Below are 20,420 nucleotides of genomic sequence, written 5' to 3'. Positions count from 1 at the left end.
AGGCCACAATAGTGAGAGGCCCGCGTACCGCAAAAAAAAAAAAAAAAAAAAAGAATAAAGCTTTCCGTTGCTTCTGAACCAAACTGGGTCTCGTTCGTTCTATTGGCGCAAGTGACACTGGCAGGAGGACCTCTGTTGGGGCTGGGCTTGGGAGGGCCGATAACACTTTGGGGGGCTCTCCCATGGGGGTTCCACATGTGTGGCACTTCCATGGCATCTGTGCTCTGCTGGGCACAGAGTCCAGTGCTGGTGGCTGTCCTTCAAGTGCCTGGGGTGGAGTGGGTGAAAAACTCTTTACCCCTGAAATGAAATACAGACACAGGATGTCAAAGCAGGGTCACTCTGTGGCCAGCGTGTTACAGCATTGAGGACGGTAGCCTCCTCTCTGCCCAGGAGTAGGCCTGCATCCAGGGCATCGGGTAGCGGGTGCTGTGCTGTTCTCAGTCAATTCTCAAGAAGCAGGAACCTTAAGGAAAATGCCACCCTGAGTCCACAAAATCATAGATAGGTTTCCAGGAGTCTGAGAAGGCCTCTGTGATTGTATAAGAAATTGAGTGTTGTAGGCGAGAATGTAAATTTTTCTATGGAGAGGGTCAAGTTCTTTCAGCAGATCCTCAAAGGGGTCCGTCCCCAAGCTGAAAGATTAAGAACTATCTTCCCCCTCCAAGCTTTGTTATGAGGTTAAACTCCTCACCCCATTGCTCAGTCCTCTTTCCCAGGGGACTCTTTAGGCCCCTCCACTTGGCGCAGGCGGCAGTGAGAGAAGTCTGTTTGCCCTGCTCTGCAAATAGACTTTTCTCACCCTCACCCCCTTGCAAAACTCTCCAAGCATGCCTAAACTCAGTTGAAGACTATGGCTCCAAAAGACATCCTTGGTACATGAGTTTAATTAAATATAGAAAAGGTAAGTTTGCACGTTTTATTGCCAGTCCTCCCGCATTTGTAGTAGAGGTTGTATTGCCATTTTAAAACAGCCTTGGGGAAAAAAATCCTCTTTCTCTTAGAGAAAGTGACAACTTATTCTGGGGAAATTGTAGGAGTGGTAACTGAGAGTATTGATTTAATTAATTTTACTGCCTATCTGCATTGCCTGGGAACAGGTAAAATAACCAAATAAAATGGCAACATTTCACCTTCATGATCCCCACAATCAAGTCAGGGGGAATTTACTAAATTGAGTAAGCTGCTAAGCAAGACACAGTTCAAAGACTACTAGTGAGATGTGGAGGTCCTGGCATTCAGAGGCACACCTACCATGAGCCTCCTGAAACTGAGCTCCAGTGGGATTGTGGGCACTGGTTTAAAGCTACGGAATGGTCCTCACCTGGGAGAGGGTACCCTCAGGTTAAGCATGGTCGTGGGGTGGGAGGGGGCCAGGGGCCAGTAGGACATTTGGGAGGAGGCTTTATCTCCAAGGGAGCCTCATACTTCTTTAATTTGTGTTGATTCATACTTAATTCCATCCTTTTCCTTTTTTTTTTCTTTTTGCTCCAAAGTGGTTCAGTTAATTAACAAATAGCCTGTATATCTTTTCCTAGAATATTCCATTTCCTTCTAAGTGTCTTTGGGGATAGTAGGAAACTGCTCCCCTTTTCCTTGTAGGAGCAGCAAACCTGTGAGCTTTTTTCTTCTTTTGGATCCTTTTGTTGTAATGGTTCCCATCTACTCCCCAGAGAAGGAAATTAAAAACTGCACTGCAGGGCTTACTTAAAATTTAGAAATTTAAAATGAGAAAAATTAATTTCACTTATCCACGTACTATGAAAATTTGTGTAGCAAACTGTAATTTACAGAAACATTTTTATGTGTTTAATTTTATTTGCTTCTCAGAACCACCCTATGAGTTTGGTACCCTTATATCTGTTTTATATATGTGAAATACTGAGGTGCTGGGAAAATTACGTAAGATCATTTTCTGACATAAAATCACAGAACTAACGAGCATATGAAATGACCAGAGTTTCAATTCAGGTCTTTTGAGAGCAGAAGATGTATTATTCTTTTTAATTCACCTCTATCCTAATTTTACATTTCTACTGTAATAAAAATGAAAAACAGGTGCTTAATGACAAGCTTGTCCAAGCACCTGTAGATAAGTGACTTCTTTAAAATGAATAATGTGACATAAAGTTATTTTCATTGCATCCACAGAAGGGATTGATCTGACAACCTGAGGTCTGATACAGTTTGAGCACTTAGTGAGGAGCAGAAGGACACATTATATTGTCATTCTGGCTTTAGAAATTTTAGCCAAAGAAATCAGGGCAGTTCCTGACAGTCACTCTCCATAGCTGCTGAGAACCTGCACCACAACCATGATGAATTCTCCCATGGAGCTAATTACTTGGAGGAAGGAAGGAGGGAAAGCTGGGCATCCCCTGTGGACTTTTTTCTTTCAATACACAGCTTCTCCTCAACCTACCAAGGTACCAGAAACTGGTATTTTCTCAGAGAGGTCATGCCACCTCTGATATTAATTGAGGGCCATCATATTAACAAAACAAAGACCTGATGGAAGGAAAACTACAAAGAGAGACCAGAATCCACACAGCAGACCTAGAGAGGTGAAATGAAATCCTTTTGCCTGTTACCTGAAGATGCTTGTGCTTACCGAGGGTGTATGTCTTGATGCTGACTTAATCTTTATCTATCAAAGAGTTCCTGGTCATCTCCCCGTCTTGCTATGATCCCTCTCTCCGATGGCACCCCAGGCAGTGGGCGCACCCATTCCTCAAAACATCCCCAAACTCATTCTCCTCAGTGAATCTCTTTAGACTTCCAAAGGGAGACTTAGCACAATAGGATTTTCACCTGATGTTCTTTCAGCTCTTTCTCCTTTTTTTTTTTTTTTTTCCAGTGAGAATCCTTTGGTTCTCTTTCTTAGCTACATTAACTGTAGTGTAATTTTCCTTAAAGCATTTTCTGGGAGAAAAATTCTACACAACCACAACCATTTCTGCTCCAGAAAATAAGAATGCCCTTAGGGCAGATAAGAGACAAATCAAGGGTGATATATTTGGCGCATAATACAAATGAAAACTTTGGTTTTTTTTTTTTTTTTTTTGCTTTCACAATCCCTTAATCTTGTTAAACAGGTAAAAGTTAGAGGCATCTGCAGCTGCATGTTTCCGGGTCCTGGTCCTATCCAATGTCAATATATCATTGACATTTACTTATTGAAAGTTCCTTCCTCTGCCTTTTTGTGAGTGCATTTCATGTGTGCCTTTAAAAAACTCATTATTTAGCTTTTAATACCCAGGAGGTCACTTCTCTCCTGAAGAATTATGGTACTTGAGAAGAAGAGGAATGCTCCTGGGACAAGGTTGCCAGATTTAGCAAAGAAAAATACAAGCTGTCCACTTAAATTTGAATTTCAGGTAGACAACAAATATTGTTTTGGTATCCATATGTCCTAGATATAGCATACTTATTTATGGAACATATTAATCTATATGCAATATCATAATAAAAATTATGAAAATATTGTACTAAAAAGTATTCATTATTTATCTGAAATCAAAATTTAACTAGGTGTTTTATATTTTATCTGGCAATCCTATGTGAGACCAGTTTTCAGATTCTGCAGAGACCAGAGCTAGACTATTTCAGAGTAAGCAGCACATGTTTTTTTTGTTTTTGTTTTTGTTTTTTTTTTCTTTTTTTTTTCTTTATAACAAATTTAATCAGTTATACATATACATATGTTCCCATATCCCCTCCCTTTTGTGTCTCCCTCCCACCCTCCCTATCCCACCCCTCCAGGCGGTCACAAAGCACTGAGCTGATCTCCCTGTGCTATGCGGCTGCTTCCCACTAGCTATCTACCTTACGTTTGGTAGTGTATATATGTCCATGCTGCTCAGCAGCACAGGTTTTAACTTTATGAATAAGTTGGGGGGGAGGCAGGGATAGAATGTTAGTCTTTTCCCACTACAAATGGCATAGGAAGGGGTATTAGTTCAACGATGTATACATCCCACCAGACGCACTCTGCCACCTCCGACTCAGGGTGGATAAGATATAGCTGTTTGAGAGTGTTTTATAAATCCTTGCTTGAAGCTATTGATGGCTTCTTTTGGAGGCATGCATTTTAATTAATTGTTATTCTTTTGTACTTCCTCCCTGAGATGATTTTTAAAAACTTAAACTCTATAATAATCGGTAAATTCCTAGGTCTATTTATATGTTGATATTTTAAATTTTTTCAGGATTGTAGAAAGATTTAATGAGATATAGAATGACACAAGAGAAATAAAATATAATTGTCAACGGTGTCTATAAAAAAAAAGCTTCTCCAAAGAGTTAAACTAAAACACATTTCCTTCAGAGTATGTCTGAAGGTCCAACCAAGGTTTAATGTAACAAGTAGTGGTCAGAGTTCAAAAGAGTCATATGAAAAAAACCCCTCAAATTCTGAAGGTCAAACTGGAATCTTAATAGACTCTAAAACTAAGTATAAGCTTAGAATACTGAGGTCAACAGTTTTCAAACAGTCGGATTAACTCTTTGATAGAGGAAGTCTGTTCCCACGTATCACAGCTGCACAGCCATCCACTGGCCTTAATTTTCTAGAAATGAGAATTTAGGTCCTACTCCCACCCCAATTCTTCTTAACCTAAAAAGAAGGGGAATGTATAATGGCTACAAAGCTATTAACACTCCCCTTAAAGTTCTATAATGGAGCGGTAGATTAAAGATGGCCATAAATTCTTTGCTCTTCTTCACATTGAAAAGTGATTAATCAACTTCCGTTTGAATCTGGATTGGTCTCGGGTGACTTGCTTTATCAATAGAATGCAGCATACGTGACATGCTGGGAGTTTCGAGACAGTTTTATAGGAAGCCTTTTCACTTCCACCCAGAACCTCTTCAAATGCTCTCGCTGGGCACCCTGAGTTTCTATGTAACGACCTGAGACCACTTAGCTAGGGAGACCACCCAAAGGCCCTCTGACAGACTGTTCCAGTAGGATCCAGCCTCCCAGCCCCTCCATCCAGGCAGACATATGAGCAAAGCTATTTTGGCTTCCACACCAGCCCACCCACCAGATGAATACGATCCAGGGATCTCCTATTGAGGACTTGGGGAACAGAACAGCCCAGCCAAGCCTTGCTGGAATTGCTGACCCCATGAAATTGTCACATAATAAAATGGTTTTATTTTAAGCCACTATGTATTAGAGTAGTCCATGAAGCAGAAAACCAGAAAAAAACAGTGATATATTGCTCTTTACACTTAAAAACAGAATGAAGTGGAAGAAAAGAAGGGTTGGCTGATTAGAGAAGGTCAAAGAGGAGGAGTGGAATCAAATCCTCTAAAAGGAGATCGTTATTGCACTGGACACAAATAAAAGATGAGTTAGGAACTTATAAGACTCACAGAGTGTTTAAAAATTGTGTCACAATTTTTGGTAGACCGCTACTGTGATTTGGGGCCACACTCACAACTTTGGTTCAACTTCTTAGAGATTCAGAGAAAACAGCAGTGAAGTCTTGCTTCATGCAGATGCTGTGAACAGTAATGAATAAACATGACAAATAAATATGCTGCAAATAAGACCTGAAAATGCTAAATATGTAAGAAGCAATCTTTGCACCTACTGAAAAGCCTTCATCACATGATTTCAAATTGGAGGTGTCTCAAGAGAAAATAACTTTGAAAATACAAACAGATTTTTATTTTTTGTACTTTTATTGAAAAGGTACATTTAAAAAAATACACAGACATTTTACCATTTACAGATTGCAGATATAGATGCTCTAAAAGAGTTCACTCTATTTTGCTGTCTTATACCTCTTGCCCCTGATATGACAAACATTCCAGTCCTGTTGATATCAGCTTAGAAACGGGGGCATGGGAGCATGACCTGCAACAGATTCAGTGAACAGAAAGACAGATTGTTCAATTATAAATTTTTTTATCTTCTGTACATTATTGCATTAGGGAGCCACAAAATTATGTAGCATCATTACAAATGAAAACAGGTTAAAAATGAAGAAGATAATGATGTAGAAATATATGGATTCATTGTCTTCTTGCTGAACGCACAAGAGGTGCAAAAATGTGCAATTGAGGAAGCTCTTTTTCTGTTTGTATACATTTGCTTAGCAACTCAAACTGGTGAGGAAGCTACAAAATAAGTTAAACAAAAATAGCAGACAGGTAGTAATTAGAGCTATGTTATATGGCTTTCTATTTCATTTAAATATCACCAAATAAAATGTAAAATAAAGAAAATACATTATCTTTTGTTCTCTTAAAGAGAAAATTCAAAGCTACTTTGCTTCCTAACATTTACACAGCAACTAAAAATGCTTAATTCAGACAAGAGATACAGATCTAGTACTACACAGGATACAACAGTACTTGGGTCTAAAACAGTACACAATCCCTGTCAACCATAGTACACCAAAAAGAAAACACTGTGATCCGTTGGTAAGATAGTATCCACAAGTAAGCACTTGTGTTCATCTATTTTTGTTCCACACTAGAATGTGCCCAGTTGGATTCCAGGATTATTTACAGACGTGTGAGGAAGACCCTAGTTTTCAAGTCTGTCAGGAAAATATTCCATATTTTTTCTAAGCCAGATCACACCCACGGAAAAATAGTCAGAAAATGATATATATGTGTATATATATATATATATATATATATATATATATATATATATATATATATATTTTTTTTTTTTTTTTTTTTTCTGACCAATACATTTGCAAGAAACTAAATATCTCAGATACACGAATTGTATGGGGTAGGGCAGGGGGAGGGACGAGGGAGATAAAGCTTCTGCTTGCTCAGATTCTGAAATTATAGGAGCGGCCCCAAAAAGCACTCTTGAATCTAGCGACTTACTCTTTGGAGTTGGGGCTCAGGTGGTACTCTGCATTTTGCAGTTGGGTGGGACACTGCAACACCAAATGCTCAAACTGCTGAATCCTTTTGGCTTTCCTGCTCTATTTTCCTACTGGCCTCAACCGTCTGGGGGCTTGCAGACATTAGTACGGGGCGAACAGGATGGAGGCGGGAGTGGCGCGGATGGGGCCGTGGCCGGGCCTCAGCAGAGCTGGAGGGATGGCTGGAGCCTGGAAGAGCGAAGCCGACGGCCGGGGTGGCAGTGACAGCGCGGAGGACACCGCCGCCGCCGCTGCCAGGGGCGAGGACAGGAAGGCCGGGGCCAAAGGCTTCATCATATCCTTCTGGAATGCAAGTTTTGCCTAATAGAGGGAGAAAACCAGGAGTGGGGTGGGGAGATTGTTTTGAATAACAGCAGCACAGATATTTTCATAAGGAAAAGAGCGACATTCAGAAGTCAAAATTTAAAAATCTTCACTCTCAGAAGTCAAGACATGATTATTTTCACAAAGCTGGTTTCAAAGGCTCTTGGCATACCTTTTCTTTGATTTGTTTCCATTTCAACTCTTTTCTGGTGGTCCTTGCCCCTGGGCACTAGGACAGAGGAAAGCCTCTCTGAATAGATACTGAAAGTATTTTATGCGGCTGCTCACAAGGAAAAAACAAACACACCCAGAAGGTTTCCTGCTTAGATTATGGAGCTCAATTCAAACGAATGACTTGTTTTAAAACACAAAGAGGCTTTTTGGAGAATATGCATTACCCTTTACTTCACCTCTTAAAAAAGCCTCACTGGGTTAGGTAACTGGAGTTTGGGACATTGGGGACCCATGAACAGTCATGAAAACAAAGTCAGTTTACACCTCTCTGGCCACTTAAAAAGTATTACTTGAAAAACTGCAGCTAACTCAAATTTGTCATTGGCAATGATTGTAAATGGGCTAGAAACTTTCTCTATTTAAAAGGAATCCCAGGGCTTCCCTGGTGGCGCAGTGGTTGAGAGTCCGCCTGCCGATGCAGGGGACACGGGTTCGTGCCCCTATCCCGGAAGATCCCACATGCCGCGCAGCGGCTGGGCCCGCGAGCCATGGCCGTGGAGTCTGTGTGTCCGGAGCCTGTGCTCCGCAACGGGAGAGGCCACAGCAGTGAGAGGCCTGCGTACGGCAAAAAAAAAAAAAAAGGAATCCCAAGGTGGAATCTTCCTGTGAAGGAAGAAATCAATCCTTAATCCCTCTCTTTTGCAATCAGGAGGAGTTTTGCAAGCTGGATTTGCTTAATGCGTATAATGCCTGCATGCAGCATCCACTGAGCTTTGGAAAAACTGGAGGTAATGTCAGTATTGCCTTCAGCTGGCCAATCCCAGCTTTCAACCTCAGCAGAACACCACACTGGGCTGAGTCCCAGGGAGACTAGGAAATCCATCCATCTGGGTATTTATATGACATCTATTGGTGGAGGCCCTTAATGTTTTTACAAAGAAACTGAAAATAGCACATTTTGAGAGCAGGTAAGACAGGCTGACTATCAACATGCCTGCTAGACAGGGAAAGAGAGAGGAATACACACAGCCACTGTACTTTCTGGAGAAAGAGATAGAAAGAGGTGGGGGGGAACACCCCAGAAAGGAGGAGGATATTAAATAGATGGATTTTGTGTTTGGAAAGCAATCCCTTTCCCCAGGTTTAACATGTTCCAAGATTCCTCAGGCATCATTGCCCTTGTTCCTGAGCCTTTACTTTTCTGTATATGCTGAAGAATGGAATCTCTTGAAAAGGTCCTGGTGAAGAGTAAGGTATTAGCCCTTAAAGAGGTTCAGTTTCTTTTTTTCTAAGGAAACTTCAAGGTGTCCTCCAGCAGGGACTAAGTTCATTCTAAAACTTCTCTCTATGAGGGCTTTTTAAGTTCAAAACCCTTTCAGGACCAATTAGACCCCAGGCCCTCCTTACCCACAGTGCCTGCCCCAGCCAGCAAGGCTGCCCCACAAAATAGACGAGTAGGTGAAGTGAACTTACTGCTAAAATGCTTGGGCTCCGCTGGAGTTTATTGTAAGGGCTGTACTTCGGCTTCAGTGGTTTCCCTGCAACTCGATCCTTATGCCTTCTGCTAGAAATGTGCTGAAAAAAGGTTGATGCATTAGCTGAATCTACATGTGAGTTTTATGCCATGTAAAATATATTTCCTAGACCGAGGTAGTTGGTTCCTCCATTCCCAGGTCTAGGTCCATGGTTCCATGGTGGTGTGGGTGAGATCACCACACTCTCTAAATTAAGACTTGCTCCCCACTCTACTGTAACACCTCTCTCCCTTTCCTTTCTCTATAGCACTCCTCCGACTTTGCCTGGTATTACCACCGTGACTGATGAGTCTGTCTCCCTAAGCAGATTTTGGGTCCTTGGAAGACAGGCTGAACATTTACTATCTTAGAAGTTCCTGCTCAACTGTAAGCTCCAGGTGACTGCTGTGCTCATTGGTCTCTAACACCAAGCCTAGAGTCTGACATATAGTAATAGTAGGTGCACAGATATTTGGTACTTTTTCTTCCACATAGCGCCTGTATGTTGTATACCATAGGCATCCTATAAAGTTAGGAAATTTAACTGTGAGCAAAGTGAGAACCATTATATAGATTAGGAGATACATAGTCAAAGGGTGACACCAAGCGACAGTGACTACTAATTCAGGATACATTACCTGTTTGAGCTGAATTTCTGAATTAACGTGAACATCACAGATTTCACAATGAAATGTCTTGTTCTGTAGTCCTGACCCCTTACTGCCATTCTGCATCTTTAATCTTGATCCAGGTCTAGGATAGGACTTAATTGGACCAGCCCCATTACGAGCTTCAACCATGGTCTTGTGTTTAGATCCTAAGACAGAAAGAAAACATATTAAATAGCTATTTACGAACTATATGAAGCTCTTGAAAAGTTTATCTTCAGGCTGAACTTCCCAAGACTTTTTTTTAATGATGGTTTTAATGCTGATTATGGATTTAACACATTTTCACTGTAAAAAAATGGGAAACCATGAGTATATATAATAAAGAAAACATAGAGAAGCATAAGAAAACAAACATTACCTCTGTTTTCACCACCCAGAGATAACCACTTTTATCCTTTTAGTGTATTTCTTTTCAGCTTCTTTTTTTGGTATACTGAAAAGTGTATTTTCAAAATTGGGATCATGCTAATTAAATATCCCCAAAATTTAACATATCAAATCATATACATATTTTATTATAATTACACTTTAATGGCTGAGTAATATATTCTATCATATTGGGACTATAACTCGCTCAACATTTCCCTACTGAGGAAATATTAGGTTGTTTCCATTTTTTTTCTCTTAGAAGTGTGTTTCAGTGAACATTGTGCATAGATATTTGTCTTCATTTCTGTCACTTCATCATAATGAGTTTTGGGAAGTATTAGATGCTTTTGAGAAAATAAAGAACAGAACAAGTTTTATCCCCAACCTACTTTTGCCTTGCTGTTTCTAAAGTTGTTACATCGTACATTTCTTAAAATCACTCCTTTGAATCAAAAAAGTAGAGAAGACTGAAGAAACCTAATGTTTGAACAACAAAAGATAAGGTATTCTGATGGGAAAAGGTGGATCTTGTTATAAACATTATTTAAATTTAAACGATAGATGCTAACCTGTGTTGTGTGCCTCTAGCTGTGACAGGGAGTTCACAGCCACTTTGCATAGTGAACAATAAAGTAATTTTTTGGCTTTTTCTTCTTCTGATTCAGAAGCAACAGTACCAGGAGCTCCGTTTGTGCTCTTGGAGGGAGAAGTGGCTGCTCCGGGTGGCAGGGGTGTTGTACCAGGTTTGAGGAGAAATGAGCCACCTTCAGAGCTTGATGCCTGACTGGAACTGCTGACTTTCAACTTCCCTTTGTCTTCTAAGAGAGACACAAAGAGAGAATGTTAAGGCCTCATATACCATACAGACACAGACAAATTGACATAAAGGAATTAAAAATAGAAATCTGATTTCTAGATGTAGTTTTTTTAAAATTTTTATTTTATATTGGAGTATAGTTGATTTATCAATACAATGTTGTGTTAGTTTCAGGTGTACAGCAAAGTGATTCAGTTATACATAAACATGTATCCATTCTTTTTCAGATTCTTTTCCCATATAGGTTATTACTGAATATTGAGTAGAGTTCCCTGTGCTCTACAGTAGGTCCTTGTTGGTTATCTATTTTATATGTAGTAGTGTGTATATGTTAATCCCAACCTCCTAATATATCTCTCCCTGACCCCCCTTTCCCCTTTGGTAACCATGAGTTTGTTTTCTATGTGTAGCATTTTTTTCCAGCGCAGATTTTAGTTCATTGAGCTTGATTGAAAAAGAACTCCATGGCATCGGTTTCTGTATCAGGTCACCCCAAGATCATGATGACTCACGAAAAGTGACTTTGTTCTCCCACTTGCAGCAGGTAACTTTCTGTCTGATATCCCTGAGTTGTAAATTATGTTCCTTTAATAGATAGGGAAACCAGCTACCTTCCAATCTGATTAAATGATATAATGGTAACATGAAATAAGACAGGTAATGGTAGTTTCATTTGACTATTCATATTTTAATTATGACATGAACATAAAGTTAAAATTCAATTTTTACACCAAGTTAAATTTTAACCTTCAGGTGTAGGGCAGAGGCGAGGGAAGAAACATGGTTAATTTTGGTTATGATTAGTTAAGTTTTTGCTGCTCTTTGAATGGCAATGCGATTTATCCAAAATACAAGATTTAGAGATTCCATTCATTATACTTATTAATTACTGCCCGTCTGAATCATAAGTTTTAAATAATGACATTAACCACAAGCACAATATGAGGATTAGCCAAATCATTTACAGACATCTTGGCATTTTGATCATGTAGCTGCTAAATGTTTATAATCCTTGAGGCCCATGTGCAGGCTCTAAGAGGTGTCACAGTGACTTTAACAGAATCTAACACTTCACGGTTCATCTGCTATTCAAGACAGCCTCTGTTCAGTGGCTCCTCTGGGAAAGAAGCTGGAACTTCTAGGGCAACTGCAAAATACATCACAAGTTTAATCCTAGTAGAGCCTTACTCTTAGAAAATATCTGTAGGTATGCTGATAAACTCTCATTAAGACAGAAAGGGGGACTTCCCTGGTGGCAAAGTGGTGAAGAATCTGCCTGCCAATACAGGGGATACAGGTTCGCTCTCTGGTCCGGGAAGATCCCACATGCTGCAGAGCAACTAAGCCCGTGCGCCACAGCTACTGAGCCTGCGTTCTAGAGCCCATGAGCCACAACTACCGAGCCCATGTGCCACAACTACTGAAGCCAGCGTGCCTAGAGCCCGTGCTCTGCGACAAGAGAAGCCACTGCAATGAGAAGCCCGCGCACCGCACCAAAGAGTAGCCCCTGCTCACCGCAACTAGAGAAACCCCACGTGCAGTAATGAAGACCCAATGCAGCCAAAAATAATAAATTAATTAATTAAAAGAAGAAAAAAAAAAAGAGAGAAAGGGAATTAAAACTGAAAATGTATTTGTTAATTGCCCTAGCTAATTTGGAACCATGTACCATGGACCTGGATGACCAAGAGGGAAGGAATGACAAGGGAAACAGCAGGGAGGTTCTGTGTGTCTCTTCTCTATGTGGGGCAAACCAACATTTTCACACACATCAAAAGTGAGGGGAGGGCTTCCCTGGTGGCGCAGTGGTTGAGAGTCCGCCTGCCGATGCAGGGGACACGGGTTCGTGCCCCGGTCCGGGAAGATCCCACATGCTGCGGAGCGACTGGGCCCGTGAGCCATGGCCGCTGAGCCTGCGCGTCCGGAGCCTGTGCTCCGCAGCGGGAGAGACCACAACAGTGGGAGGCCCGCGTACGGCAAAAAAAAAAAGTGAGGGGAGATCATATTTTTACTTAATTGATTTAGGGATCAGCCGTTGATTTCCATCCCTTTTTCCAAGCTGGATCCATCCATGTCAAGACTGGACATAGCAGGGATACTATAGATGAATTCCAGGTCTGGGTGGTGTTTGGAATAAAGGAATATTCAGATCCCTTTTAATCCTTGGTTTTCACAATCTATATTCCTTTTCAGCAAGTTTATTAAAACTTCAGGATGCCACAAAGTATGATGGAAAATATCTCAGACTTTTACTAAACTGACCTCAATAGTATGAGAGAAAGAAGTAAAATCATTCTTCCTAAATGGTAGTAGTAAGTAAATTAGATTGAAGATTATTTCAGGCCTGGTACTCTCTTATCTAGAAGGATCCCTCAGACTGAATCTGCAATTTTATAGAAATCACAAGGCACCAAAATAATTCAGTAATCTTAAGATTTGCCCCTATGGAATTGCTCAGTATTTTGTGATGGAATCTTAAGTTATTGCATAGCAAAATCCTTCCTGGCTTCAAGCATTTCATAAGATATTTTATGTAAATTCGATCTAAAGAATCTGACATGTTTTAGATATTTACTCAGTCTTTTACTCATATCACTATTTTAATGTCCCTTATGTTGATCTCTCTCTTATACTCTTATATAGAATTTTATAATTTACAAAGTGCTATCACTTACATTATCTTTTTATCTCTTACAACTTATGACTTGTGAAAAAGTTTCAAAAAACTTGTGAAAAAGATAAGGCTGACAACGATTATTCCTACCTTAAAAATGTGGAAACTGAGGCTCATCAATATTAAATAATGTCCCACAGATTAATAAGTAGCATAAGTGAGCATGATATTTTCTCTAAATATTCACCATGTAATGTATTAATCTTCCTGCACAAAGAGAGGACTTCATAAGGCATTAACATTATAAAAGGCATACATAAGTCACCTGGAGATGTGAAAAAGTTGTTGCTTTGTTTTACTATTATAGTTTAGTTTTAAAGCATATTTGCCTTAAACGAAAATACCTACACTATTCAACAATCATCTGATTCAGGTTACATTGAGAAGATGCACAGAATTGTATCTTTTTCTCTATATCCCTATTTCTTTAAGAAAAAAATACACAGATTTCCTTTTTACATCTCCTTTTCAAAAGAGGTCATTTACTCATTAACAAATGCATATTAACAATATGCTAATTGCTGACAATGTGCTAGACACCGAAGAGGATAATAAATAAAGTAGGTGTAGACTTTAAGAAAGTAATAGTTTAGCAGAGGAAAATGGATAGTCATTCAGAGATCTCTGATTTTTTACAGAAACTGGCAAGAGGCATGAGGGCATAGAATTGGAAGTAATTACTTTTGGTTAGGAAGAAAGACATTTTTCATAAAGGAAGTAGCATTCTGTCTAGGTTTTGAAGATGGGTTTTGAAGATCAGATTTAGATAAGTATAGAATAGGGTGAAAAGGAATAGGAAGTGAATGGCTAGAAGTGGACATGTGAGGAAAGGCTTAGGTGTTAGAAAGCTTGGGGTTTGCTGGTGAATACCTGGTAGGTGAGGCTAGAAGATGGCAACAGGTTTAATGGGAGATACTATTATAAAGATGGACTGAGTCAGAAGGCAGAGAATATTTTAAAACTATTAAAGTAGATACTAGATACTAAGGGTAGCTGGTTTCCTTTTAAAAAATATTAAGAGGTGTGGAGTGATTAAGATTTACATGATTTAACATTTAGATAAATTATGTTTTAGTTTTTATGCCCTGGATAGGTCAGAGTCTTAATCTTTGAGAATATTAGGAACGCATTTTGACTTTGGAAATGTGTAAATGGCTCCATCATATGCAGGTAATTCTGCTACTGTATTGATACTAGATAGTCAATAAGACTGATCCTAAAATCAGGAAAGTCCCTGATGCAATAATTTATTTAAATTGTGGCATTCTTTCTGGATCTGTAAACTTATAAGCATCAAAGCCTAATTTTATTATTTCTCATTTTAATTGTTTGATATTTTTATCAAAGTCCATTATATTATTTCTCTGCCCTTACTGGCATTTTTAAAGCCTTCTTATTGTGTGTATTTGAAAGTTTAATTAATGTACTGTTTACTTCTGTTTCTTTTAATAAAGATGCATGTCACCTGGAACTTCTGGTTAATATGAATTCCATTTTCAAGTATTCCCTCAACTAATGTTAATTAGCAGGGCTTCTGAGAGTCTTAATTATTTCCTGATTACCAAACACCTTTTCTAAGGTTTTATCCGACAGGATTTTGAAGCAAAATTTGCTAAGCTACATCAGAATTGCCCTTTGTAACAAATATCCATAATTTATTCATCCAAGTGAATTTAGTTCTTCAAAGTAGCCTTCTTGGGAGGTCCCACTCTGACTCACTTATTTTCCAAAGCTCTAAACATTTTGAAAATCTCTCTTTTTGGAAATGTTTTCATATCCAGTTGATAAACCAGGTGAAGGAAGTCCATTTTCAATATTTATGTGTCACTCTTATTTTTTACTCCAAAAATTTTACTCAAATTAACCCAGCTTATTAGCTCTATTTCACTCAAATACAGCCTCAGAGCACTAATACTCTAACACAGAAGATGAAAAGAACATGCCAGAAGTCTGAAAGTAGTTTTCAGAAACTAATCCTGTTGGTAAATAGAAGAGTCATGTCCATTGATAGGTCTTAACTTTAAAAACAATTAAAATAATATTCTAACCACATCATAGATCTTATTTTGAAGTAGAACTTTGGAAGCTATAATCAAATTTTTATTTCACTTATGAAGTTTCCTCTTGATTTAATGTTATCAATATAAGAAGTCTTTTCTAATCAGGTTTCAACAGTTTACTAACAGATACATATTTTATACAATAAATTTATGCTTGATATAGAAAATAAAGTCAGACAAACATTTAAAAAAATTAAAATCACCCATGATTCTATCATCTAAAATAAAAGTCAACAAACTTTTTTTTCAAAGCACCAGATGGTAAATATAGTGGGCTTTGTATGCCATACTGTCTCTGTTTCAACTTTGTACTGAACTTTGGTATTACAGCAGGAAAGCAGTCACCTGCACCTGTGATTCAATAAACTCTTTTTACAAAAAATAGGCAGCAGGCTAGATTTAGCCTGCAGGTAGTAGTTTGCCAATCCTTGACCTGGAATGATTATGTTTTGATATCTATTACTCCACACTATTTTTTATTTATTTTTTAATTTTTTTTAATTTATTATTTTTTTTATGGTACGCGGGCCTCTCACTGTTGTGGTCTCTCCCGTTGCGGAGCACAGGCTCCGGACGCGCAGGCTCAGCGGCCATGGCTCACGGGCCCAGCCGCTCCACGGCATGTGGCATCCTCCCAGACCGGGGCATGAACCCGTGTCCCCTGCATCGGCAGGCGGACTCTCAACCACTGCGCCACCAGGGAAGCCCCACACTATTTTTTAAACAAACATATGAATAGACAGAAACATAATATTCTGTAACTAACATTTGTTGCTTAGCAATAAATCAAGAATATCTTTCCATGTCAATAAATGTAGATAGAATTGGATCATGATTTATAAAACCAAATGATATTTACTTATATGGATGTACTATAATTTAGTCAACAAATCTTTTGATGTTCGGGTTATTTCTGGTTTGCACTTTTACTAATGTTAAAAAGATACTGAGTGGGACTTCTATTGCCTCCATTTCATTCCCCCGTCAGACAACTTCAGGCCTTGGTGATCTGCCCGTCATACTAGGTGAGGTAGAGGAAAGGAAGGTTGGAGAGAGATGGGGCTGGGAATGGTTAGAACTCAAAGAACGTGCAACCTCAGTTTGGCATGGCCGAATGGGTTTTCTTTGGGTCAACAGGACATCTTGAAAGGTGGCCAGGCTTGAACCATGTTATTGGTACAGACACAAGAAGGCTGATGACCAGGACCCTGGCAGCAAGAGCCTGAGGAGTGGTGGGAACTGAGGAAGGATTGGAAGAACCACATGAAGACCTTACATATGGTCCTTGAGAAGCATCTGGACACCTACCATGGAGAAGGCATCAATGATTGGTCTTATGTACAACAGCATTTGCCCTCCCCCCTCCCAATTACTTCTCCTATCCCTAAAAATTGGAAAGGGCAAGAATCAGAAATGATATGATGGGGAAGAAAGAAAGGGCAGGTTATGCCTCTTCCCGTGGTCCAACCTGAGCCAGGAGGAAGGGAGTATGCAACTGGATAAGAGCCTAAAGTTTCAAATAAGACTGGACTTTCTGATATCTGACAGTGTCTTTGAGGAATGAGAAAGTAAGATTCAACAGAGTATACAGGCAATCATGTTTGTACTCTGCTGAATTCACATATATTTGATAAACAATTTATATAAACAACATTGTGTACAGACATCTCTGTATACTTATCTGATAGTTTCCTCAGGACCTAAACTTTGAGGAGAAATTGCTGGATCAGAAAGCATGCACATTTTTGAGCTTGTGATGCACACTGCCAAATTGCCCTCCAGATGGTTATACAAGTTAATACTCTTAGAGCTTTGTAAGAGATTGCTGGCTTCCCTGTACCTTTACCAGCCTAAACGTCCATTGTTTTTGCCAATCTGACAGATGTAATACAGTATCTCACTGCCAGTTTGATTTACATTTATTTTTATACTAAACAGATTTGAATACCTTTTCATAAGATTAATGATGATTTGTGTTTCAAGGTAATTTTTTTATAAAATTCTTAATTCTAAAAGGGAACAAAACCTTGAACTAAATGCATTTTTGGAAGTTAAAATTTTTATACTAGATAAGTAAATTTTACCATAATAACAATCTTCCTTTTATACACTAATATATATGTGTGTGTGTGTGTGTGTGTATTCTATTCAAGTATAGTTGATTTACAATGTTGTGTTAGTTTCAGATGTCCAGCAAAGTGATTCAGTTATATATACATATATATCTATTCCTTTTCAGATTCTTTTCCCTTATAGGTTATTACAAAATATTGAGTATAGTTCCTTGTGCTGGACAGTAGGTCCTCATTGGTTATCTATTTTACATATAGTAGTGTGTATATGTTAATCTCAAACTCCTAGTTTATCCTCCTTTTTCCCCTTTGGTAACCATTAGTTTGTTTTCTACGTCTGTATACACAACTAATACTGTTAAGTTGGTTGGAGCATGGTTCTTAGAAGCTGAATTCAGGGGCTCAATCCTTATTTCAAGAAGTTTGCTTTTATGTAGAACAAAAAAAAAATGGCCAAATAGCTGCTCCAGGCAGTTATATCTTCGAGTGATAGTAAAAGCAGCAATAATAGTCACAAATTAATAGCTGACACTAATTGAATACTCACTATAGACCAAGCAGTATGGTAAGAACTTATATTCATTATCTCACTTATTTTTCATACACTCTAATGAGGTAGACATTTTACTATCTGTACCTTTTTATTTCTTTTTTATTGAGGTATAACTTATATACTGTAAGGTACATACATTTTAATGAATTTATACATATGTATACATTTGTGTAAACATAGATATAAAGAAGATACAAGATATTGATATATAAGATATAAAGATATAGAATGTTTCTTCCACCCTAGAAGGCTCCATTGAACCCCCAAGCAGTTGATACTCCCCCTCTCCTCATAGATAACCACCATTCTTATCACTATCAATTTAGATCAGTTTTGCCTTTTTTTTTTTTTTTTTTTTTTTTGCGGTACGTGGGCCTCTCACTGCTGTGGCCTCTCCCGTGGCGGAGCACAGGCTCCGGACGCGCAGGCTCAGCGGCCACGGCCCACGGGCCTAGCCGCTCTGCGGCATGTGGGATCCTCCCGGACTGGGGCACGAACCCGTGTTCCCTGCACTGGCAGGTGGACCCTCAACCACTGCGCCACCAGGGAAGCCCCAGTTTTGCCTATTTTTGAACTTCATATAAATGGAATCACCCAGTATATATTATTTTATGCCTGGCTTCTTTCACACAACATTATGTCTATGAGATTTATCCATATTGTTGCACATAGAAGTTTGTATTTTTCCTAATGGTTGGATAGTATACATTGTATGACTATGCCACAATTTATTTATCTACTTTACTATTGATGAGCATTTGAAATGTTTCAGTTTTTGGCTATTTTGAGTAATGCTACTATAAATATTCTTATAAATGTTTTTGGTAGACATAGATACTCATTTATGTTATCTATATCTATGTCTATATAGATATATATATCTTTAGTAGATTCTGAAGAGTTTTCCAAAATGGTAGTACTGATTTATATTTCTACCAGCAATGTGTGAGAATACCAATTGTTCCACATTTGCTCTAACAAATAGTATCAGTGTTTTCAGTCCTTTTGATTTTAGCAGTTCTGGTGGAGTTGTGGTGGTACCTTATTTTGGTTTTATTTTGTATTTCCCTAATGACTAATGATATGGAACACCTTTGCCTTTTTTTTTTTTTTTTCTGGAACGCAGGCCTCTCACTGTTGTGACCTCTCCCAGTGTGGAGCACAGGCTCCGGACGCGCAGGCTCAACGGCCATGGCTCACGGGCCCAGCCTCTCCGTGGCATGTGGGATCTTCCTGGACCAGGGCATGAACCCGCGTCCCCTGCATCGGCAGGGGACTCTCAACCACTGTGCCACCAGGGAAGCCTTTTTTGCACATTTTTATAGGCTAATTGTATATCCTCTTTTGTGAAGTGCTTGGTCAAATTTTTCGCCCATTTTTTAAACAGTAGATTCTCAGCTTTTTTCTTATTGATTTATAGGAATTCTTTATATAGTCCAAACAGGAGTCCTTTGTCAGATACATATATTACAAATCATCTCCCAGGTAATGGTATGATTTTCTCTCTCAAAATGTATTGTAACTACAATTGTTCAAGAAGAAAAACAACCAAGGCTTGGACAGATTAAGTTACTTCCCACAGGTCATTGAATTACTAAATGGTAGAGCATGGATTCAAATACAGTCTTCTGAATCCTGAGCCAGTGTCTTATTGCTCTTCTGTTTTGAGGGAGTAGAGACTAAGAATGCTCAATCTCAGTAATACTTTCTTGAAGGCCTGACACTGTTGAATAAAGCTGAGTGGATGGTATTATCTTTGTATATCTTTGTTAAATGATGCCATACAAAGCATAGCACATTATGGGCAAACCTTGCTGAGAACCAGACAAATAAATGTTTTAATACAGTTTCTTTAAGGTTGCAACTTTGCATGTAACCTAGGAAAGCAAAAGACAATATCTTTTAAAGAAGGCATTTCAAGCAAAATTTTGCTTAGGTGTTTTTTCTTCTTTGAGTTCTCACTTCTTGACTAATTTCCCAACAAAGAAGGTCTCTGATTCTCTATGTGAAGTAAAACTTTCCTTGCATTTTTGCTTTTGATAACACATGTCTTGACTTATCAAGCTGTACAAATTACAACTACTAATAGGTATCATTTTCTGCCACTGAGAAATGGCAAAGATTTAAAAATTATAAGCGAGGGGAAGATAAGATATAGTGCCTGCTTGACGGGAGTGTAAAGCAGCATAACCATTCTGAGATGTATGTGAAGTTCATACCATTTCACCAAGTAAGTCCCATCTAAGAATATATCATAAGGAAATAACCATCTATCTCTGCAACAAATTTAATA

The 20,420-nt window shown here is 38.8% G+C and overlaps 1 protein-coding gene across 2 annotated transcripts in view; it reads right to left on the bottom strand.

The window, feature by feature from the left end:
* Nucleotides 1-6,777: 6,777 nt before the first annotated feature.
* ZNF385B (zinc finger protein 385B) overlaps nucleotides 6,778-20,420 on the bottom strand; it is a 317,392-nt gene continuing 303,749 nt past the window's right edge. For both annotated transcript variants that reach the window (XM_081241867.1, XM_081241868.1), the window contains 4 exons: nucleotides 10,521-10,769; nucleotides 9,550-9,728; nucleotides 8,871-8,972; nucleotides 6,778-7,220 (listed from right to left, as the gene is read on the bottom strand). In XM_081241867.1, the coding sequence (XP_081097993.1) occupies nucleotides 7,002-7,220; nucleotides 8,871-8,972; nucleotides 9,550-9,728; nucleotides 10,521-10,769 (749 nt within the window). In that variant the 3' untranslated portion in view covers nucleotides 6,778-7,001. The remainder of the gene's footprint in view (nucleotides 7,221-8,870; nucleotides 8,973-9,549; nucleotides 9,729-10,520; nucleotides 10,770-20,420) is intronic.

The sequence above is a fragment of the Mesoplodon bidens genome, assembly GCF_964165515.1.
Source record: "Mesoplodon bidens genome assembly, chromosome: 8".
NCBI classification, from domain to species: domain Eukaryota; kingdom Metazoa; phylum Chordata; class Mammalia; order Artiodactyla; family Ziphiidae; genus Mesoplodon; species Mesoplodon bidens.
This window is presented reverse-complemented; position numbering and strand designations above follow the sequence as displayed.